Raw genomic sequence first — 20,835 nt, forward strand, 5'->3', positions numbered from 1 at the left:
ACTGTAGCAATCCAAGGACCACCAGAGTCTGAGTCATGTCACCAGGTAAAATACCCTAACTAACTGAGGTGCTGGCTGAGGGCAAAGAGAACCTAGAATAGCTAGTGAGAAAAGCGAAATTATAAATATCAACAGTGTCCTTGGAATCAATTACAGAAATGAGACCTATAGCAGTTCTAAGTATTTTCTTCTTTGCTTGGGGTGTGTGTGTGTGTGTGTGTGTGTGTGTGTGTGTGTGTGTAATTGACTATAGGGAATGCTAGTGATGGTCACATTTATGTTTTCATCTGTATATTATAGTAGATTGAGGTATGGGTGTGATCTCTAGAGCTAGAGGAGGAATGAGAAGAGAATCCAACATTATCCAGAGCGATGTTACTGACTGATGGGGCTTTGTGAGTCTCATTTTTGGAGAGAGGGTTAGCACATCCTCACTGCAGGAGGGCAGTAGATCCTGTGAGGATTGAGTATGTTGTTGTTCTTGAGCAGAAATTGAATGAAGAATGGGGAGGATCTGTGTGAATGCTTGATTTTTTTGTTTGTTTGGTTTTTGAGATGGAGTCTCGCTCTGTCGCCAGGCTGGAGTGCAGTGGTGCGATCTCGGCTCACTACAACCTCCGCCTCCTGGGTTCAAGCGATTCTCGTGCCTCAGCCTCCTGAGTAGCTGGGATTACAGGCACGCGCCACCACACCCAGCTAATTTTTGTATTTTTAGTAGAGATGAGGTTTCACCATGTTGGCCAGGCTGGCCTCGAACTGCTGACCTTGTGATCCGCCCGCCTTAGCCTCCCAAAGTGCTGGGATTACAGGTGTGAGCCACTACACCCGACCTGTGTGAATGGTTGATTAGCCAAGGGGATGGATGGTGCCAGACAGTGTTCATGGTCTGTAAGTTCCACCTTTGCCCTGTCTTGGCCCTGGATGACTAAGCTTTCTTTTTACCTTGATGAAAAAGATGTGCAAATTCTTAATACTTTTTTTTTTTTTGCAAAATAAAGTAAAACTATGCCTTATATTCTATACATTATACTCCTGATTTAATGTTACTTGGGCATTTAAAATACATTTTTCCCTCTGGGAAATTGGGGTGGGGGGCATGTGTCCTGGGTGCCCCCTAAATAAAATGTAGGTTTATTTTATTTTCTAGAGATGGGGTCTTGCTATGTTGCCCAGTCTTGTCTTGAACTCCTGGCCTGGAGCAATTCTCCCACCTTGGTCTCCCAAAGCACTGGGATTATAGATGTGAGTCACTACACCTGGCCCTTGCACAGGTTAATGAGAGCAAAGGGTTGTAAACATGCCCTGTAACCTGTAAAATGCTGTGCCTAAATGAGCTGGGTTGATGTTAAGGTCAGAGCCCTGGAAAGTCAATCTGGAAGCCAGCCCTAGACCCAGCAACTTGAGACTGGGAGTCAACTCTTGCTTGCTCTTGTGAAGAACTGAGACTGAAACCTCACATCTCTCCCCTTCTGGCTCCAGCGCTTGGCAATGAGAACTAGATGGACAACACAGGTTTAGAAATGAAAAGCAACTGCTCCTCCTGGATGCTTTATTGGGGCTTTCGGTGGTTTCTGTGCATGAGCGGCAGTGACACCAAGACCCTTTCCCAACATGCAAAAGGCACAGGAAAGTGAGACCCAACCGGGGTGGGTGGCATGGATGCAGAGACTTCCCCCCTCCCCCCAGCTCCATGGCACAGTGTAGCACGGCGGCGACCCTGGGAGGGGGGGTATTGAAGGAGGTGGCTTGGGCGGAGGCTGGAAGGGGGACCTAGGTTTGTCCACCTCCAGATCCGCCCCTGCACTTGGGCTGGACTGACCTTCTGAGAGAGGGTCAACATGGCTTTTACTGAAAGTCCCACCTCACAGGATAGAAAAACTCAAGGTAGGAAGAGGATGATGGCTGCTGCCTTCAGAGATTTCTATTAACGCCAAACCCAACACATGGGCCAAATCTGAAGGGCAATGAGAGGGTGTGCTCATGGTGTCTGTCCCCACTGCGGCCTGGTTTTGGAGTGCCACTGCCTTGGCTCAAGCCAGTCCATGTCCAGGAGAAGCGTGAAGCCCCTTCTGATCTTCAGGGACCTCCCATGGGGTCTCCGGTTATCCAGCCCCATTCAGAGGTACCGGTTAGAGGAGTTGAGTCTTGATGTTGGCTTTGTCCTGTGGAAGAGTTCCCTGGGCAAGAGGGAAGGGGAGGCGAGGAGTCAGGCCCTCTGAGTCCCCAGCACCTCCCAGAATCTGGGCCCTGGTGGATGAAACATCCTGGGACTCATCTCAGATTCTAACCAGTCCCCACAGTTCCATCTTGAGACCTTGAATCGAAAGAAAAGGCATTCGTGTTTTGTTTCTGGTTTTTGTCTTTCTCTCTCTTGCTTCCTCTCTTTTAGTAGAGCCGTGGCCTTAAGTCACAGCATTGGCAATGTCTACTTCTAAACTATGGAATGTTTTCACACTGACGATATTATTACTCAGAACAAAGGGCGGGGAGGGCTGTCCAAGTGTTCATGAGACAGTGAGTTACTGAGAGCTCACGGGGAATCACACAGCACAGAGACACCGACAGTCAGACACCAAGCCCCAGGCCTGGCCCTAGATGTATTTTTTCTTGAGGTACCAGTAGGCAAAGTAGCCCATCCCGCCCAGGGAGCCCATGAGGAAGGACGCCCCAAAGAAGGATGGGGGTTTCCTCTTGACCAGCCGGAAAGCATTGGGGATGACGGCCGACAGCAGGGTGGTGTGGATGTCACCCAGGACTTTCCGGAAGGCAAAGCGTCTCTGGACCCTCTCAAAGAAGGACTGCAGGTTGGGCCGGCTGCCATCTTCCCAGTATTTCTTGGATAGTCCCAGGAACTTGAGGCGGTGCAGGGTGGCCCCCAGGAGGACATCAGCAAGGGTGAAGGCACAGCCACAGAGCCACAGCTCGCATTTCTGCCCTAGAGTGGAAGAGAGAGGAGGCAAGGGGATCAACCTCCCCTAACACGCACACTCACTTCTCTCTACGAGCTCCTCTGGCTTCTGCACCCCTGCCCCAGTATTTTCTGAGGGTTACTCATTCCTGTACAACTTCAGTGATTTTTGCCATATCCTTATGCTACTTCTATTATAATTTTTTTCTTTAAATTGACTTTTTTTCCTCTTTTCTTTTCTTATCCTCATTTTATAGCTGATACATCAGCTGACTTTTAAAGTGCAAATACGTGGCCAGGTGTGGTGGTTCACACCTGTAATCTCAGCACTTTGGGAGGGCAAGGTGAGCGGATCATTTGAGGTCAGGAGTTCAAGACCAGCCTGGCCACCATGGTGAAACCCCATCTATACTAAAAATATAAAAATTATCTGGGTGTGGTGGTGCACACCTGTAATCCCAGCTACTCAGGAGGCTGAGGCAGGAGAATTGCTTCAACCTGGGAGATGGAGGTTGCAGTGAGTCAAGACTGTGCCACTGCACTCTAGCCTGGGCGACAGAGCAAGACTCTATCTCAAATAAATAAAGTGCAAGTATGTGTCATGAAACTCCAGACACATATGCAACTACCCCTTTGACAGCTTCATTTGGTGTACGCTCTGCATTTCAAACTCAAAATGGAATCCCTGATTGTCACCCCCAGAGCCACTATGCTCATCCCAATCTCAGTAATGGAACCTCCACCCTTGCGGTTGCTCTGCCCAAAATCCTCAGAGCCACCATGAATTCTCTTTTTTTCCTTCTTTTTTTTTTTTTTGAAATAGAGTCTTGCTGTGTCACCCAGGCTGGAGTGCAGTGGCACGATCTCAGCTCACTGCAACCTCCACCTGCCAGGTTCAAGCAATTCTCCTGCTTCAGCCTCCCTAGTAGCTGGGATTACAGACGTGCACCACCATGCCCGGCTAATTTTTGTATTTTTAGTAGAGACAGGGTTTCACCATGTTGGCCAGACTGGTTTTGAACTCCTGTCCTCAGGTGATCTGCCCACCTCAGCCTCCCAAAGTGCTGGGATTACAGGCATGAGCCACTGCGCCCGGCCCCACCATGAATTCTCTTTCACCCCCCACATACAATTTGTCAGCAATTTCCAACAGTGTTATCTTCAAAATACATCCAGAATCTGATACCGCCTCTACTTGTACCGTCCTTGTCCAAACAACCATTGTCTTCTAAGTTATCATAATGTCCTTTTAAAAGTTCTCCGTTTCTGCCCTTGTCCCCTAGAATCTATTCTTGGCACAGCATCCAAAGTGGTCATGTTAAAATTTAAGTGTCGGATAACGTCACTTCTCCCTTCTCAAACCCCTCTAATGATGATGCACCTGTTGGGGCCAGAGTAAAAGCGGGAATCCTTCCAAGCCCTGTAAGGCCCTGTGTGATCTGGCCACCAGGTACCTTTCAGACCTCAGAGTCTGCTTCTCTCCCACTTCCTCACTCTTCTCCAGCCACATCAGACTCCTGTAGCTCCTCACATCTGGGACATTCCTACCACAGAGCCTTTGCCCTGGCTGTTCCCTCTGCCTCAGTCTTCTCCTGCACAGCCTCAGAGCTCATTCCTCTGCCTCCTTCACATCTTTACTCACATGCCATTTTCTCATGGGCTTCCCAGACCACCAATTTAAAATGGAAGTTTTGGCTGGGTGCCATGGCTCACACCTGTAATCCCAATCCCGACACTTTGGGAGGCCGAGATGTCTCTACTAAAAATACAAACATTAGCTGGGCATGGTGGCAGGTGCCTGTAATCCCAGCTTCTTGGGAGGCTGAGGCATGAGAATCACTTCAACCCAGGAGGCAGGGGTTGCAGTGAGCCAAGATTGTGCCACTGCACTCCAGCCTGGGCAACAAGAGCAAAACTCCGTCTCAAAATAAATAAAAATAAAAATAAATAAAATGGAAGTTTTAAATGGAAATTATAAATTGGTGGTCTGTGAAGCCCAGGAGAAGCTGGCATGTGAGCAAAGATGTGGAGGAGGTGGAGGAAGACCTTACCCAGCAGTCACTCTCCCCTCCCCTGCTTTGTTTTCTTCCGCAGAACGTAGCGCAACATTTCACCATCTACTTGACATTCTCATTTTGTTTATTGTCTGTTGTCCTCTACTAGAGTGGAAACTCTATGAGGGCAGGAATTTTGGTCTGTCTTGTCTGTGGCTGTATCCTCTGCATCTAGAACTGTGCCTGGCGTACAATAGGTGCTCAATAAATCTTTACTGAATTATTGATGAATGAAAAACTGTATCATTAACTGTAGTATTAAATGCTTCGCTATAAACTATCTACAATGGTAAAAGTAAACATAACAAAAACAAAACAAAAGTAATTAAATTCCAGCTGGATACTACTGCCTGTCAAGGTCTCTGCACCCAAGACTTTCTCTCTCTTTTTCTTTCTTTTCTTCCTTCCTTCCTTTTTCTTTCTTTCTTTCTTTCTTTCTTTCTTTCTTTCTTTCTTTCTTTCTTTCTTTCTTTCTTTCTTTCTTTCTTTCTTTCTTTCTTTCTCTTTCTTTCTTTCTTTCTCTTTCTTTTCTTTCTTTCTTTCTTTCTTTCTTTTTTCTCTTTCTTTCTTTCTTTCTTTCTTTCTTTCTTTCTTTCTTTCTTTCTTTTTCTTTCTCCTTCTTCCCTCCATCCCTCCCTCCCTGCTTGCTTGCTTTCTCTCTCTCTCTTTCTTTCTCTCTCTCTCTCTCTCTTTCTTTCTTTCGACAAAGTCTCACTCTGTCACCCAGGCTGGAGTGCAGTGGTGCAATCTCAGCTCACTGCAACCTCCACCTCCAGGGTTCAAACAATTCTTCAGCCTCAGCCTCCCAAGTAGCGGGGACTACAGGTGTGCACCACCATGCCTGGCTATTTTTTTTTTTTTTTTGGTATTTTTTACTAGAGACAGGGTTTTGCCACATTGGCCAGGCTGGTCTCGAACTCCTGACCTTAGATGATCCGCCTGCCTCAGCGTCCCTAAGTGCTGGGATTACAGGTGTGAGCCACCATACCTGGCCTCATTTTGTTTTTAAGAAAGGAGCAGATATTAAACACATGTTATAAAGGGGTTAAGCACTAATATCTTACTAATACTCTTTCTTTGATGTAATCAAAAGAGGATAACTCTCACGACGTGGTTTTACATTATTTATCACCATGTTTTTGTGTCATCTAAATTTAGCCTGACTCTCGCATTTGGGATTAAGAAAGAAACAATTAGCCTCATTTTTAGGAAACACTTGTTTGTGCAATATTTTCTCCTAGTTGTTTTGACCTGAAATTCTGGAGCCCCTTTGGTCTCTTACATCGCCTCTTTGCTCAAAAATCTTTAATTCTCCCCACTGACTGCACCTTAATGTCCAAGTTCCTGTGCCTAGCTATTAAGCCCTTTCGAGAGTGAGTTTAGCTTTAATATACGTCTCTAATCTTGACTTCTCATGAATTGCCCATTGGTCCACTGTCTTCCCCAACAAGCTGCCCGCTTCAGCCTCCGGGCCTTTGTCCCTGCTGTACCCCATGCCCGAATGCTTCTCCCTTCCCTTCCTGTGAGGGCTGCTTTCCTGGGAGGCTTGCCTCTGCACCTTTGAACAGGTTGCTCCTTTCAGTTCAGGAATTCCATGAATCCAGTGCTCCCTACCATCAAAACCTGAGCCCCCTCCTTCCGCTCTGCATCTTCTGGGTCACGGATTCATTCATTCAGCAAGTGGTTACCTGGCAGTACGTGCTGGGCATGAAGACATGACACAATACAATGTCTCCCCTCAAGAGGGTCACCGTCACGGTGAAGGGCTAAAGTGTAATGCAGGCTCTCATCAGAAGGTTATCCGTGAATAGGTAACCTTCAAGGCACCTGATGAGGCCGGGCGCAGTGGCTCACATCTCTCTCCCTTACTTTAGGAGGCTAAGGCAGGAGGATTGCTTGAGCACAGGAGTTTGAGACCAGCCTGGGCAACATGGCGAGACCCTCTTCTCTACAAAAAAAAATTAAAAATAGCCGAATTGGTAGCATGCATGCCTGTGGTACCAGCTACTAGGGAGGCTGAAAGAGGAGGTTGGCTTGAACCCGGAAGGTTGAGGTTGCAGTGAGCCTTTTTCACACCACTGCACTCCAGTCTGGGTGACAGTGAGACCCTGTCTCAAAAACAAACAACGAAGACACCTGATGGGCCCCCGAGGGGAGATAATGAGTTGGGAGTTAGTGATGCAGGTTCCAGGCTCAGAGAAGCACCGTCAATGTGGAGGTGGTATTTAAAGCCAGGAGAGTAGACAGTATCAGTATAGCCAGACTTGGAAATAGGGCAAGGGACTGAACCCTGGGTCCCCCCGCAAACTTTAGATATTGACACCAAGAGAAACCAGCAAAGATGACAAGAAGGAGCGGCCTTTGAGGTAGGAGAAGAACCAGGAGAGTGTGGCGTCCAGCAAGCCAACTTAGGACAGGGTTCTGAGGAGGAGACAGTGCTCAACTGTGTTCAAACGCTGTGTTGAGGTCAAATAGGAGGCCTGAGAACTGGTGACTGCGTTTACCGACTGGCGACCCTGGCAAGAGGAGCTGGAGTAGAATGCTGACTTAAAAGCCGGTTTGGAGGGAGTTCAAAGAGAAAGGGAGGAGAGGAATTGGAGACGGGGAACAAAGATCATTCTGCCACGGAGTTTTGCTAGAATGGGGAGGATGGGCCAGTAGTGAGATACAAGTCAAGAGCATTTTCATAAGCTGGGAGGAATAAAATAGCATGTGTTTGTGGATGATGCCGCAGGGAAGGGAAAGATTCTCTGGGGAAGAGTGGATAGAATGACGGATGTGGTGTTCTTACAGGGATGAGAGTGGATGGGATCTGGTGCACTAGGACAGGGATTGGTTTTAAAGGACAACCCCTTCCATCCTTGGACAAGGACAAGAACAGTCCATCCCTGGTAACAAGAGAGCACATGTGCTACCGTATTTCATCAAATCTAAGTTACTATTAAATGTAAGTATCCAAAAGTAAGAAAGGAGAATCAAACTATTGACTGGAAGAAACATTCCAGTGTCAGAGACGCTAAGATGTGCTCTAACAAAGATGCATCTTAGAATTGATAGATACAGTGCGTGGGTCATTGTGGGGATCAGAGCTGTGAAGATCTCTTTCTAATGCTTTGATTTTCTCCGTGACAGATTGCCTTACTTTTAATGGCCAAAACCACAATTATTTTTATGCTAACCTAAAGTGATCAGCTCTGAGTGAGGATGTGGAGGAGGTGGCTGGAGGGCTGAGGAGGAAGGAGAAGGCATAAAGGAGTCATCTAGAGAGTGAAGCGGGGAGGCCTGGGGCAGCATTGAGATCACCTAAGGCTTACAATCATGAATACAAAGTAAGTCCCGCCAGCATCCTGCGTGTTTCTCCAGCCACATATAGGTTCACAGGTGAAGGTGCTGAGTAGGTGGAGAGCTGGGTTCAACAAGGTTTGAGGTTTTGCAGAGCGAGTATGGAGGGCCAGGGAGTCGAATGTGCAGGCACGAAATTTCTCCTAATGATGAACCAGGGAATCACCACTAGGTACAGAGGGAGGTGCGATCGTGATGGGAGTGAGGGACAGTGAAAGGATCAAGTGACATAAGTCCCCAGCTGCAGACTGCATGCTACCCGCAAGGGAGTGTGGGTAGACAGATCAGAGAACGGGCCCAGGGACTAGGTTTAGATACTGGGCAACATGGAGAAACCAGTAAGGGATGTGAGAAGGAGCAGCCCGAGAGATAGGAGATGAACCAGGAAAGTGTGGTGTAATTCCCTGGACCTTCCAACAATTCTATAAAGTAGGTGATGTTATTATCCCCACTTTACAGATGAGGCAGTTGAGGCACAGAGAGGTTAGGTAACTTGGTCAAAGCCTCAGCTAATATGTGTCAAAGCTATCTGGTTCCAGATTCTGTGGTTGTAACCACTCTATTAAGCTACTTATTTCCACATACAAATGAGCATGGACACAGCAGGTATCTCCATGACCACTCAGGCCCCCTTCAGTATGTGCGTTCTTTACTCAGGTCTGTGTGCAGATCTCTCCATGCGTCTGTATCCTGCATAGGCTGCATGTTTGCCCCATGCCTGCTTGCACAAACCCATGCAGCCAATTGTGTATATGCACGTGGATATCTGCTCCCATGGGCATCTGTGTCCACGTGGTGTGGGATTACCACATATGTGAGTGCAGCATCAGCCCAGGTGCATTGGATGTTTGCCTTAGACATGTTCACTATTATGTTCATGCCTGTGTTTATGTTTGCAGGCAAATGCTGATGGCCTTCTTTGTGCATCCGTGTTTGTGTGTGCGCCTGGGCAGCGATCTGGTATCTGACCCCTTCCCTGTTCTCTCTTCTCCAGTTGTGTGTTCCCTTTGCAAACCCCAGGCCTGGATGAGCCCTTTCTGCACTTCTCTGGGTCTGCCAGCTGGAGGCGATCTCACAATGAGGCCAACTTGGTACACTTTAATGTCGGACCGCAAAGCCCAGGAGGGCACTCCGTGCTGCCCAGAATCCTATTATATCTCTTGAGTGCTTCCTGCTCCCTGTGGAGACAATTGCATCTTTTCATCCTCTCCTCTCACACTTCTCACACCCTTTCCCCAGTTTCCTCTCGGTCGATGACATCACCTCATGCTTCGTTCAGTAGATAGCAGCTTTCGGACATGAAAGCCCACACTCCCCACCTCGATGCTGCAAAACCGCTCCATGCTGCTGATGCGGACACAATACAGGGCGTGTCCTAACCCCACGGCCAAGCCCTCCATGGGCCCTCTGCACCTGCTCCGTGCCGCATCCCCGCATCTCTTCAGGTTGCCTTTCTAAGTCCTCCTCCCCCTTCTCCATGTTGTTCTGCACTCCAAGAAGCTCACTTGTTGGCTCCAATCCTCGGGGCTCATGCCCTCTGGCTTCAGAAAGTTAGGCAAGTAGGAAACAGGGGCGGGAAAGGAGGGAGGGCAACAGTGACGTCAGACTGATTTCCCTCAGCTCCTCTCTGCAAGTCACCATGGGCTGTCAGCAACCACCTCTGTCCAGGTTCCTGGATCTGCTCTCATGACCCTGTGATCTCAAGACTTCAGGCCTGGGGTATTCCTCTCTGCCTTGGGATGTCCCTGCATCCCGCCTGTGCCTGGGTAAACAGTCCCTTTATTGAGCCTTCTTCCATTTCCCCCGTTTGCAGATGTCCTCTGTTTTCTATGGGGTCCCTGCCTGAACCACACCCCTCCTGTCTTCGTGGCGTCTGCATCACCGTCCTGAACCCCCGATTCCTCTTTTCCACTGCAGTTTCCACCAGCACGAGAACATATTTGTACATCTCCTGTCCAAAAACAATTCCTCCTGTCACCCCACATCCTTCTTCAGCCACCACCACCTTCTTTGTTCACCTCTACCCTTCTCAAAAGAGGTATCTACACTCACCACCTTCATTCCTCGCCTCCCATGCGGTCTTCAGTCCATTAGAGTCTGGCTTTTGCCCCAGGTTGCAGTGAAATGCTTTTGGCGAGGTCACCGCCGACATCCATGGTAGAAAGCCAAGGGCACGCTTTCCTATCCTGGCTTGCTCAAGCTCCCAGCAGCACTAACACCATTCTGTCTCCTTAAAACCCAGTCCTCCCATGGTTCCTCCTAACATGAGGGTCTTCCTACTTCACTGGCCTCAGTGCACTTTGCTGATTCCTCTGCCCAGATCCCTGCTCAGTGTGGGAGAACCTCTGCATAGATATGGTAGTTATGTTTTTTATTATTATCATTATTATTATTATTTGAGACAGGGTCTCACTCTGTCTCCCAGAAGACGACTCAAATGAGCCTCAACCTCCCAAGCTCAAGCAATCCTCCTGCCTCAGCCTCCTGAGTAGCTGGGACTACAGGCATGTACTACCACACCAGCTCATTTTTGTACTTTCTTATAGAGACAGAGTCTCACCATGTTGCCCAGACTGGTCTGAAACCTGGGCTCAAGTAATCCTCCTGCCTCAGCCTCCCAACTAGCTGGAATTACAAGTGCACATGACCATGCCTGGCCCAGGTATGGTAGTTTCAAAGTACAGCCACAAATTACTTGATATGCTCCTCCCTTCTGCGGAGCCCAAGTCTCCTCCCCTTGAATGGGGCTGTATTTCGTGACTTCTAATGAGTGATGGGGCAGAGTGACTTCCAGCAGTAGATCATAAAAGACATGTGATTGGTCAGGCGCGGTGACTCACGCCTGTAATCCTAGCACTTTGGGAGGCCGAGGCAGGCGGATCACGAGGTCAGGAGATCGAGACCATCCTGGCTGACACAGTGAAACCCTGTCTCTACTAAAAATACAAAAAATTAGCCGGGCGTGGTGGTGGGTGCCTGTAGTCCCAGCTATGTGGGAGGCTGAGGCAGGAGAATGGCGTGAACCTGAGAGGTGGAGGTTGCAGTGAGCTGAGATCGTGCCACTGCACTCCAGCCTGGGTGACAGAGCCAGACTCCATCTCAAAAAAAAAAAAAAAAAAAAAAAAAAAAAAAAAAAAGACATGTGGCTTCTGTGTCTTCTCTTTCTCTGGGATAACTTGCTCAGGGAAAGCCAGCAGCCATGCTGTAAAGAAACGCAAGCAGCCTATTGAGAGGCCCATCTCAATAGGATGTTGAGTAAGGAACTAAAGTCTCCTGCCAACAGCCAGCAGGGAACAGAGGCCTTTAGCTAAGAACCACATGAATAAGGCAATTTGGAAGTGGATCCTCCGGCCCCAGTCAAGCCTTCAAATCACTGCAGCCCCAGCTGACAGCTTGAAGGCAACCTGCATCATGCAACCATGACTCAGAGCTGCCCAGCTCAGCTGCTCCAGAACTCCATATCCACAGAAAATGTGTGACATAATAAACGATTTTAAAATTCAAGACACCGAGGTTGACAGCAATTTCTTATGCCACAATAGATAACTAATACAGCAAGTCCCGATTCCTCTTTTTGTCTCACTCTGCTCTCTTCCTCGATGAAAATGTCCAATTCTATAGCTTTAAACACCATGTATTGGCTGAGGACTCCTGAATCTCCAAATTCTGACCTCTCCTTTGAGAGTCAGGCTGGAATATCTAATGGTTTCTGTGACATCCTCTCTTGGGTGTCACAAACTCACTGTCTCCCAAACGCCCAGGCTGGAGTGCAGTGGCACAATCTCAGCTCACTGCAACTTCCGCCTCCCGGGTTCAAGCAATTCTCCTGCCTCAACCTCCCAAGTAGCTGGGACTACAAGCACACGCCACCATGCCCGGCTAATTCTTTGTATTTTTAGTAGAGACGGGGTTTCACCGTGTTAGCCAGGATGTTCTTGATCTCTTGCCCTCGTGATCCACCTGTCTTGGCCTCCCAGAGTGCTGGGATTACAGGCATGAGCCACCATGCCTGGCCCAGGAGTTACCTTTGATTCCCTTTACCTCACTGCCAACCCCCATGTAAATTCCTGCTCATTTTATCTTCAAACTACCTCTCAAGTCCATTCACACCTCACCATCTCCACTGCAACCATCTCGGTCCACGCCAACATCATCTCTCACCTGAGCTGCTGCACCGGCCTCCCCTCTGTCTCCCTTGAAGTCCATTTTCACACAGCCATTGGAATCCTCTCAAATATAAAACTAGAACTACTCAGCCCCATGGAGACTGCAAACAGGGCCATGAGTCCCTCCCATTCCTGTACGCATGCCACTTTGCAATATGTGCATCTTGATGGCTTTGCTCCTCCTGCTATCTAAGACTCATGGTTTTTTTCCCAAAGACTGCAAGCTCCATGAGAGCAAGAATGATGTCTGGATTTTGCTCATTAATTTATCCCCAGGACCTAGCATCTAGGAGATGTTCAATAAATATTTGAATAAATGAATGAAAAAGAATGGTGATAATAATAATTTTTAGAACATTTCACCTTGAGCTGGGCACTTTGCAAAGTAATCAACATTTACTGTCTTAAATTTGCTGGCCCGAAATGCAGGAATGAGGTCAGCCATTCCCCATGTGTGAGAGGCAAGCCATCCCAGCTAAGCCGAGCCCACACTGCCAAGCCACATATCATGAACAAATAAAAGGCCCTTCTTTTATGTCACTCAGATTTGGAATGGTTTGTTATACAGCAGAAACTAACTGATATAATCCCCTCCTCAAAGCCCTCCAGAGACTTCCCATTGTACTTAGTATAAAATCCAAACTTGTAAATGTAGGCTCTGAGGCCCGTGATCTCACCTCACCCAGTGCAGCTCTCCCCTCATTCCCACCACTCTCCCCAGGACTCCCCACGCAGCAGCCCATTTCTGAAGAGTTCCCAGTTCTCTCCCACTCCATGGCATCCCTCAGTCTGGGTCATATCTTCCCTGATTCTTCTCTAGGCTCCTTCTCATCCGTCAGGTCTCACTTTGAATATCATCTTCTCAGGGAAACTTTATCCACTTAATCCTGTTCATTTACTCTCAATCTTAACACTTATTGCTGTGTGCACTTCTGTGTTTACTTATGGGATTATTTGACTTAATGTCTTTTTCCTCTGTAAGACTGCAAACTCCATGAAAGCAATAATGAGGTCTGAGTTTTACTCATTAATTTATCCCCAGGACCTAGCATCTAGTAGGTGTTCAGTAAATATTTGATTAAATGAATGAAAAAGAATGGTAATAATAATTATTTTTAGAACATTTTACCTTGAACCAGGCACTGTGCAAAGTACTCAACATTTACTATCTTAACAAATCCTCCACCAGCAATCCTGCTATGACTTTGATTCTATTATTATCAATATTTTATAGATGAGCTCAGAGAGGTGAAGTGAATTCCACAAGGTCACAGAGCTAGGTAGTGGTTGATCAGGAATCTGCATCAAAGCCATCTGGCTCCATGCAAGGGGTCTCAACTGTGACATTAAAATCCCTCCCAAAACTGGGCTGTGCCCACAAGAGAAGAAATGAAAGGCATACAAGTGTTTCACCCAGTCAGGTTCAGGGAACCTGGATGAGCAACAGAGGCCATGTGGGCCCAACCAGTCAGACCTTTAAAATCCATAACCACTTCCCTGGGGCTTCTGCTACCTCCCCCAGCCCCAGAGGGATGCAAGGACACCTCTCCATCTTGAACAACCCCACTTATCTCACCATGGGACAGTGCAGTGCTGTCTCCTCTCAGAAGGCCTCAGGACAGGGGTCAGCCGCAGGATCCCAGTCTAGGAATCTCACAAGGAATGCATGTCTGAGGCTATTCTCCAGAATCATCCACCCTAGCCTCCATCCAGGTCAGACCCTGTGTCTCTCTGGATCACAATATATATGGACACTTCTGTACTGTGTGCCCAGCACTGTGCTAAGCCCCTTACATGCATTTGCTCATTGGTCCTCGCAGTAGCCCTGGGACGTAGGCACTCATGCTATCACCCCCCACCTTTTTTTTTTTTTCTTTTCGAGACAGAGTCTCGCTCTGGTGCCTAGGCTGGAGTACAGTGGTATGATCTCGGCTCACTGCAACCTCCACCTCCTGGGTTCAAGTGATTCTCCTGCCTCAGCCTCCCACATAACTGGGCTTGCAGGTGCCCACTACCATGCCTAGGCAATTTTTTGTATTTTTAGTAGAGATAGGGTTTCACCATATTGGCTAGTCTGGTCTCGAACTCCTGACCTCAAGTGATCCACCTGCCTCAGCCTCCCAAAGTATTGGGGTTACAGGCATGAGCCACCGCGCCCAACCTATCACCCTTTTATAGAACAGGAAAGAGCCCAGAGCTAGTGCTTCCTCATCTGTTAAACAGGATCCTCATCTGTTAAACAGGATCGCTGGTATTACCCACCTCCTGGGATTGTTACGGGGATTGAGTGAGTTGAAATCTGTGAAACACTTAGAACAGTGCCTGACACACAGTAAGGTCTATTAAATACATAGATTTTTCTGGGCTGGATTGTGACCCTCCCAAAATTCACATGTTGAAGCCCTAAGCCCTAGAATAAGCTTGTCCAACTTGCAGCCCGCGGGCCACATGCAGCCCAGGATGGCATTGAATGTGGCCCAAAACTCATTCATAAACTTTCTTAAAACATTCTGATATTTTTTTGCGATGTTTTTAAAGCTTATCAGCTATCGTCAGTGTTAGCATATTTTATTTGCGGCCCAAGACAATTATTCTTCCTCCAGTGTGACCCAAGGAAGCCAAAAGATTGGACACTCCTGAACTCTCAGAATGTGACTGTATTTGGAAACAGAGCTTTTAAAGGGATGATTACCTTAAAATAGAGACCTTAAGGTGGGTCCTCATTCAATCGGACTAAAGTATTTATAGGAGGAAATTTGGACTCAAAGACACCAGGCTTGTGCAGCACAGGGGAAGGGCCATGTAAGAACACGGCAAGAAGGCGGCCACTTGCAAGCCAAGGAGAGAGGCCTCAGGAGAAACCCACCCCAAGGAACCTTGATCTGAGATGTCTAGCCTCCAGCTCTGTGCGACAATAGGTTTCTGCTCTTTAAGCCCCTCAGTCTGTAGTATTTTGTTATGGAAGTCCTAAGAAACTAATGCATAAGTGAGTAACATATACCTGATGTCCAAGGTCTCCCACCAAGAGCATAGCAGAGCTGGGACTCTGTCCCCCAAAGGCCCATCTCTGAACTACCAAGCCTTTTGGCCCCTGAGAGCCATTAACTCTGCAACAGCTCCCCTTAGCTACCATTAGGATAGAAACAGGAAAGTTCCTTTTTGTGTGTGTGTGTGATGGGGGGCGGGGGACGGAGTCTCTCTCTGTCCCCCAGGCTGGAGGGCAGTAGCACAATCTGGGCTCACTGCAGCCTCTGCCTCCCAGGTTCAAGTGATTCTCCTGCCTCAGCCTCTCAGGTAGCTGGGATTACAGGAACCCACCACCCCACTCAGCTGATTTTTGTATTTTTAGTAGCGACGGGGTTTCGCCATGTTGGTCAGGCTGGTTTCGAACTCCTGACCTCAAGTGATCCACCTGCCTCGGCCTCCCAAAGTGTTGGGATTACAGACATGAGCCATTGAGCCCAGCCAAAAGTTCCCCTTTGAGATGTGTTATTATTTTTTACTCACTTAGTCATACCAGGCTTTGTTTCCAGAAAAGACTTAAGGCAGCTGGCTTCAGTATGCATGATGATGTCTCTGCTCGAGACATGAGGTTTCTGTGTGTGTCTTGTGCTTGTGGCATCAGTTGTGAGATGCTGGAAACAACACTGGACCCATCAAGAGGGAACAAGTTCTGGCCCTAACCATGATGTCTATGAGCTGCCTAACCTTGAACAACTCGCTTCATCTCTCTGAGCCTCAGTTTCCTCATCTGGAGAATGGGCGTGCCTTTAGCTGCCTTATGTATTAAACTAGTAATGGCACAGGCAGTGTGTTGAGTACATTGAATTTTCACAAGAGTCCAGCAAGAGAGGGTTAAGTTGTATTATTACCATCCCATCTTATAGATGAGGAAACTGAGGCTCCAATAGGGAAAGCAACTTGTCCAAGGTTACATAGTTCAGGCAGCAAAGCTGGAACTCTAATTCAAGTTGTTCTTACTCTAACATACATAGAGATATGTATGTACACATAGTCATGCATATGCAGGAGGCTGTTGCAAATGCTCCATAAATTTGCATTGTTCAGGAGACAAGACTCACAGGTCTTAAACGGAGCAAGATGGGAAGGCTCAGAATGAGGTTTGAAGAAGGGCTGTGGCAAAGATGCTGTGTAACAGGCAAAATGGAGTGGAGTGGTATAAGAAGGGTGCTCCAGGAGGGAGGGGCTGTGGGGGCAAAAGTGTGGAGGTAGAATGAAGCTGGCATGTCCAAGTCTAGAGGCCCAGCTGGGAGCAGGAAGAGTCAAGGACAAGGAAAGTCTGGGTGAGCTTGGATGTCTGGCTGGAGCACGAAGGAGCCATAATGCATTCTTGGGCAGGGAAAGTGGGATGGTGTGGCAGGTAGTGGCCATCACTACTCTCATCATCATCTTCACCTACCTTTATTAAACACCTACTATGTGCTAAGCCCTAATCTAAGCACTCTACATGTATTATTTCACACAATGTCTCAACAGCTCTTTGAGGCAGGTCCTACTATTATCCCCATTTTATAGATGGGAAACTGAAGTTCAGAGAAGGGAGAACCTGAGCACAGTTACTCAGCTAGGAAGTGGCCAAGTTATGACTTGAACCTTAGTCTGACTCCATAACCCATCCTCCTAACCACCTGGGGAGGTCCTCTGAGACCTTTAGGGAAAAAAGAGGCTGAGACTGGGCAGGGGCAGAGTAGGCTAGGTGGGCTGCAGCCCCCACCTCCCCCAGGGCTGGCACCCACCCTCGTTCTCCAGCTTCCTCTTCTCCAGCTCGGCCTCGATCTGGTCCAGCACCATGGCCAGCTCCCCAAGGATCTTCTTCAGGTAGCTCACATCATCGTGCTCCAAGATCTTGGCCTGGGGGCAGGACAGGGCCAAGAGAAGCTGAGTTGGCCTCAATAGAGTCAGGATGTTCAGGGATGGAAGGAGCTTTGCTAAACTTCTGCAAACCCAGCCTCCAAATACCTCCCAAGTGTATAGGATGCCCCCCTGTTTTGAAGCACCCTCATCTGGTGCCTACAACAGTCCTGTGAGCTTGACTGTCCTGCCTAGATCCCTGGTACATTCTTATACCCCGATGCTGGGAGGGCTGGTTGCTAGTGGCTCACAGTTGCCCCTTCTCTCAGCCAATAAGGAGCTGCATTGCCCACAAATACTTGGGAGGTTACCTGCCCTCACCCTCCCTCCAATAATCTGTAGCCAATGTCCCACTGATATGAGGGGATAAAAGACTGGCCCCTTACTTCAAGGTTGATCACCTTTGTGGTGCCATTTGTGCTCCAGAGATTCCTGTGGAATCAAATGAGGCTTAGCTGCTTCCTCTTCCTTATCCCTCCCATCCCTCTGAGGTCCCCCTCAGAGCAATCCTTCAATACCTCCTTTTCCCAAGAACCCCTGTTCAGTGCTCTGCATTTATTTTTATTTATTTATATATTTATTGTAATTATTATTATTTGAGACAGAGTCTTACTCTGTTGCCCAGGCTAGAGTGTAATGGCCCGATCTCAGCTCACTGCAACCTCTGCCTCCCAGATTCAGGCAATTCTCCTGCCTCAGCCTCCTGAGTAGCTGGGACTACAGGTGCCTGCCATGATGCCTGGCTAATTTTTGTGTTTTTAGTAGAGACGGGGTTTCACCATGTTGGCCAGGCTGGTCTCGGACTCCTGACCTCAAGTGATCCCTCACCTCGGCCTCCCAAAGGGCTGGGATTACAGGAGTGAGCCACCATGCCTGGCCAATGCTCTGCTTTTAAAGACACAACCTAACACATGAGGAAACTGAGGCCCCAGGGCAGCAGTGGCTTACCCAAGGTCTAACAGCTAGTAAATGGCAGGGGACAGGATTGGAAAAGCAAGCCAGGGGCTTTTCCATTTCATATCATCAGCTGATCTTCTACTTAGAACTGCTTATCTTCTACTTAGCTTCTCTTCTTGTTCATTTCCATGGAGCAGCTGGTAGGGAAGGGGACTCAGCAGGCCTGGAGGTACTCACCATGAGCTTCTTCTGTTTAGAAAGGTAGGGCTCGGAGAGCTGGGGCTCCTCTTCATGGTCCAGTTTCATGAGGTCTGTGGTGGCATTGGCTAAATGTCCTGGGGAGAGAATAGGAAAGGTCCCATCCCTCTGACACCTGGGTTGCTCCCCCATCACTTCCCTTACACAACTTGAAGTAGGCCCCATCCAAACACTGGTCAGAGGAGTAATACTGTCAACAGCCAACACTTAGGGAGCACTGCAGGCTGCGCTATAGTGACGGATGAGATGCCATCCTGCCCTGAGCTCAGGCTGGTGGGAGAGACAGGCACATAAATCTCAGCCAATGGCTCACTCCTGTAATCCTAACACTTTGGGAGGCTGCGGTGAGAGGATCACTTGAGTCCAGGGTTCAAGACCAGCTTGGGCAACATAGCAAGAACCCATCTTTTAAAAAAAAAAAGTTAGCCAGGTGTAGTGGCGCACACCATAGTCCCAGCTACTCAGGAGGTTGAGGCAGGAGGATCGCTTGAGCCTGGGAGGTCGAGGCTGCAGTGAGCTATGATTGCACCACTGCACTCCAGCCTAGGTGACAGAGTGAGACCCCTTCTCTAAAAAAAGGCAAGATAAATAAATAATACACTTCAGCAATATTATAAAATACACATTTAAAAAAATAAAAGTAAACTCTATGGTACAGCATGACTAATCTGTAGGGAAGAATGAACGCAAGGCAGAGGGACCTAGGGGCTGCCTGCCTAGGGCACAAGGGGATGAGAAATCTCACGGAGGAGGAGACTCTACCCTTGAGGACGAGTAGTAGATGCCAGAAACCGATAGACCCGACCATAGACCTGGTCATCTTCCCTGCCTCACTGCTTCTCCCCCTGCATTCTTCCCAAATTGCAGCATCCCGTCCCCGACACAAAGCCCAGCCAGATTCCTGGATTTGCCCTCAGCTCCTCCCACTACCTCACTCCACATCAAGTCATTCCCAGGTCCTGTTGATTCTTCCTCCTCCATCTTTCTCATATTTTCTCACATTTAACCTCCTCCATTTAACTGACTCTTAGTTCAGACCCCATTAATGTCTCACCTGGATGATTTTACCCACCCTCTGCCACCTCTCCTCTCTCCCTTACGAGCCCTTCTCCCCACCCCTGCCAGCGATATCTTCTTCACACACTTGACCATGCCACTCTCTGTTGAAAACCCATCCCTGGCTCCTCACTGCCCTCAGATAACATCCTGGTTCCTCACCTTGCCTTCAAAGAGCCTTCAGGATCCACTTCCCTCCCTCTCACCAACTCCATCTTTCACTGAGTCTCCTCAGCTGGTCCTGTCCCAAGATGTACATTTCAGCCACTCTACATGCTTGCTGTTCCCTGAATGTGCCAGATCACTCCACACCTCCAGGCTTCTGCTCATACTACTACTTCTTCCTAAACTAGCCTTATCCTCCTTTCCTGAAAGCCTCCTTCTAGATTCAGCTAAAGATTTCCTCCTCCATGAAGCCCTTCCTGATTCTCTAGGACGCTGGCCCACTCGATGTCTTTCTTCCCCAATTTACACCCTACAGAGTTAGGCCAGGGAATGCAAACACACTAATCAGAGCTGCCAGTCACAACTCCGTTAACCTTGCTGTATGTTATGGAGCCCTCCCAGAGTTGTGCAGTCCACCACCTGCCTGCTTGCTGGACGTGGAGATTTTAGTGCTAACGTAGTTATCGCTGAATGTGTATATCTCCCTCTAACACTTGAGCTTCTGGAGAGAAGTGGCTACGTCAGTATGTCAGATTCATCTTTGTTCCCTTAAAACCCAGCACAGGCCCGGCACAGAGCAGGAGCTCAGTGAGTGTTGAATGAATGAATGAAATGAATTAGTGACTTAGGTTGTTTAGCTTCTGTCCTCTGAGATTTCACCACCCACTGCCCCATCTCCTGTCCTGACACAAATCCCAGTAAACACACTCCCAGATCATTCAGCTTCAGGGCTATATTAAGTCTCATTGATGTTTTATGAATGTGAAGGTCAAGGACAGCATCTTCTTTCTTGCCTGTCACCCGTGCTGCCCATGTGGCTGGCTTTAGACTCCAGGAGGGCAGGCCAGCCCAAGAGAAGATCTGAGACTGATTAAGGGGTCGCTGCAGGCTGGCTTCTACTCCTTCTGCACTCTGGGACCTCCCACCCCTCATCGCCCAGCTGGACTGGAGTCCTGAGATCCTCTCTGCCTCCTCAGAGAATGAGGGGGAGGGAGGGAGTGGGCTGGGTCTGCTCTGGCTCAGGGTAAGATTGAGGGAGTGCCCCCAACTCCCAGAAGCCCTTGGGGACTGCCTCCAGCCCTCGGCCAGGCCCCTGCCTACCAACAGCCAGGGCCTG

General features: G+C 48.4%; 2 protein-coding genes across 2 annotated transcripts in view; one reads left to right on the forward strand and one right to left on the reverse strand.

Annotated features, from left to right (window-relative positions):
* Window positions 1-20,835, forward strand: part of OSER1 (oxidative stress responsive serine rich 1) — a 313,341-nt gene that overhangs the window by 233,897 nt on the left and 58,609 nt on the right. The gene's annotated exons all lie outside the window — the stretch shown is intronic.
* Window positions 1,536-20,835, reverse strand: part of GDAP1L1 (ganglioside induced differentiation associated protein 1 like 1) — a 112,551-nt gene continuing 93,251 nt past the window's right edge. The window contains exons 5-7 of the mRNA XM_050806538.1: window positions 18,477-18,574; window positions 17,228-17,342; window positions 1,536-2,935 (exon numbers count right to left, since the gene is read on the reverse strand). Of these exons, the coding sequence (XP_050662495.1) occupies window positions 2,592-2,935; window positions 17,228-17,342; window positions 18,477-18,574 (557 nt within the window). The 3' untranslated portion in view covers window positions 1,536-2,591. The remainder of the gene's footprint in view (window positions 2,936-17,227; window positions 17,343-18,476; window positions 18,575-20,835) is intronic.

The sequence above is a fragment of the Macaca thibetana genome, chromosome 10, assembly GCF_024542745.1.
Source record: "Macaca thibetana thibetana isolate TM-01 chromosome 10, ASM2454274v1, whole genome shotgun sequence".
NCBI classification, from domain to species: Eukaryota; Metazoa; Chordata; class Mammalia; order Primates; family Cercopithecidae; genus Macaca; species Macaca thibetana.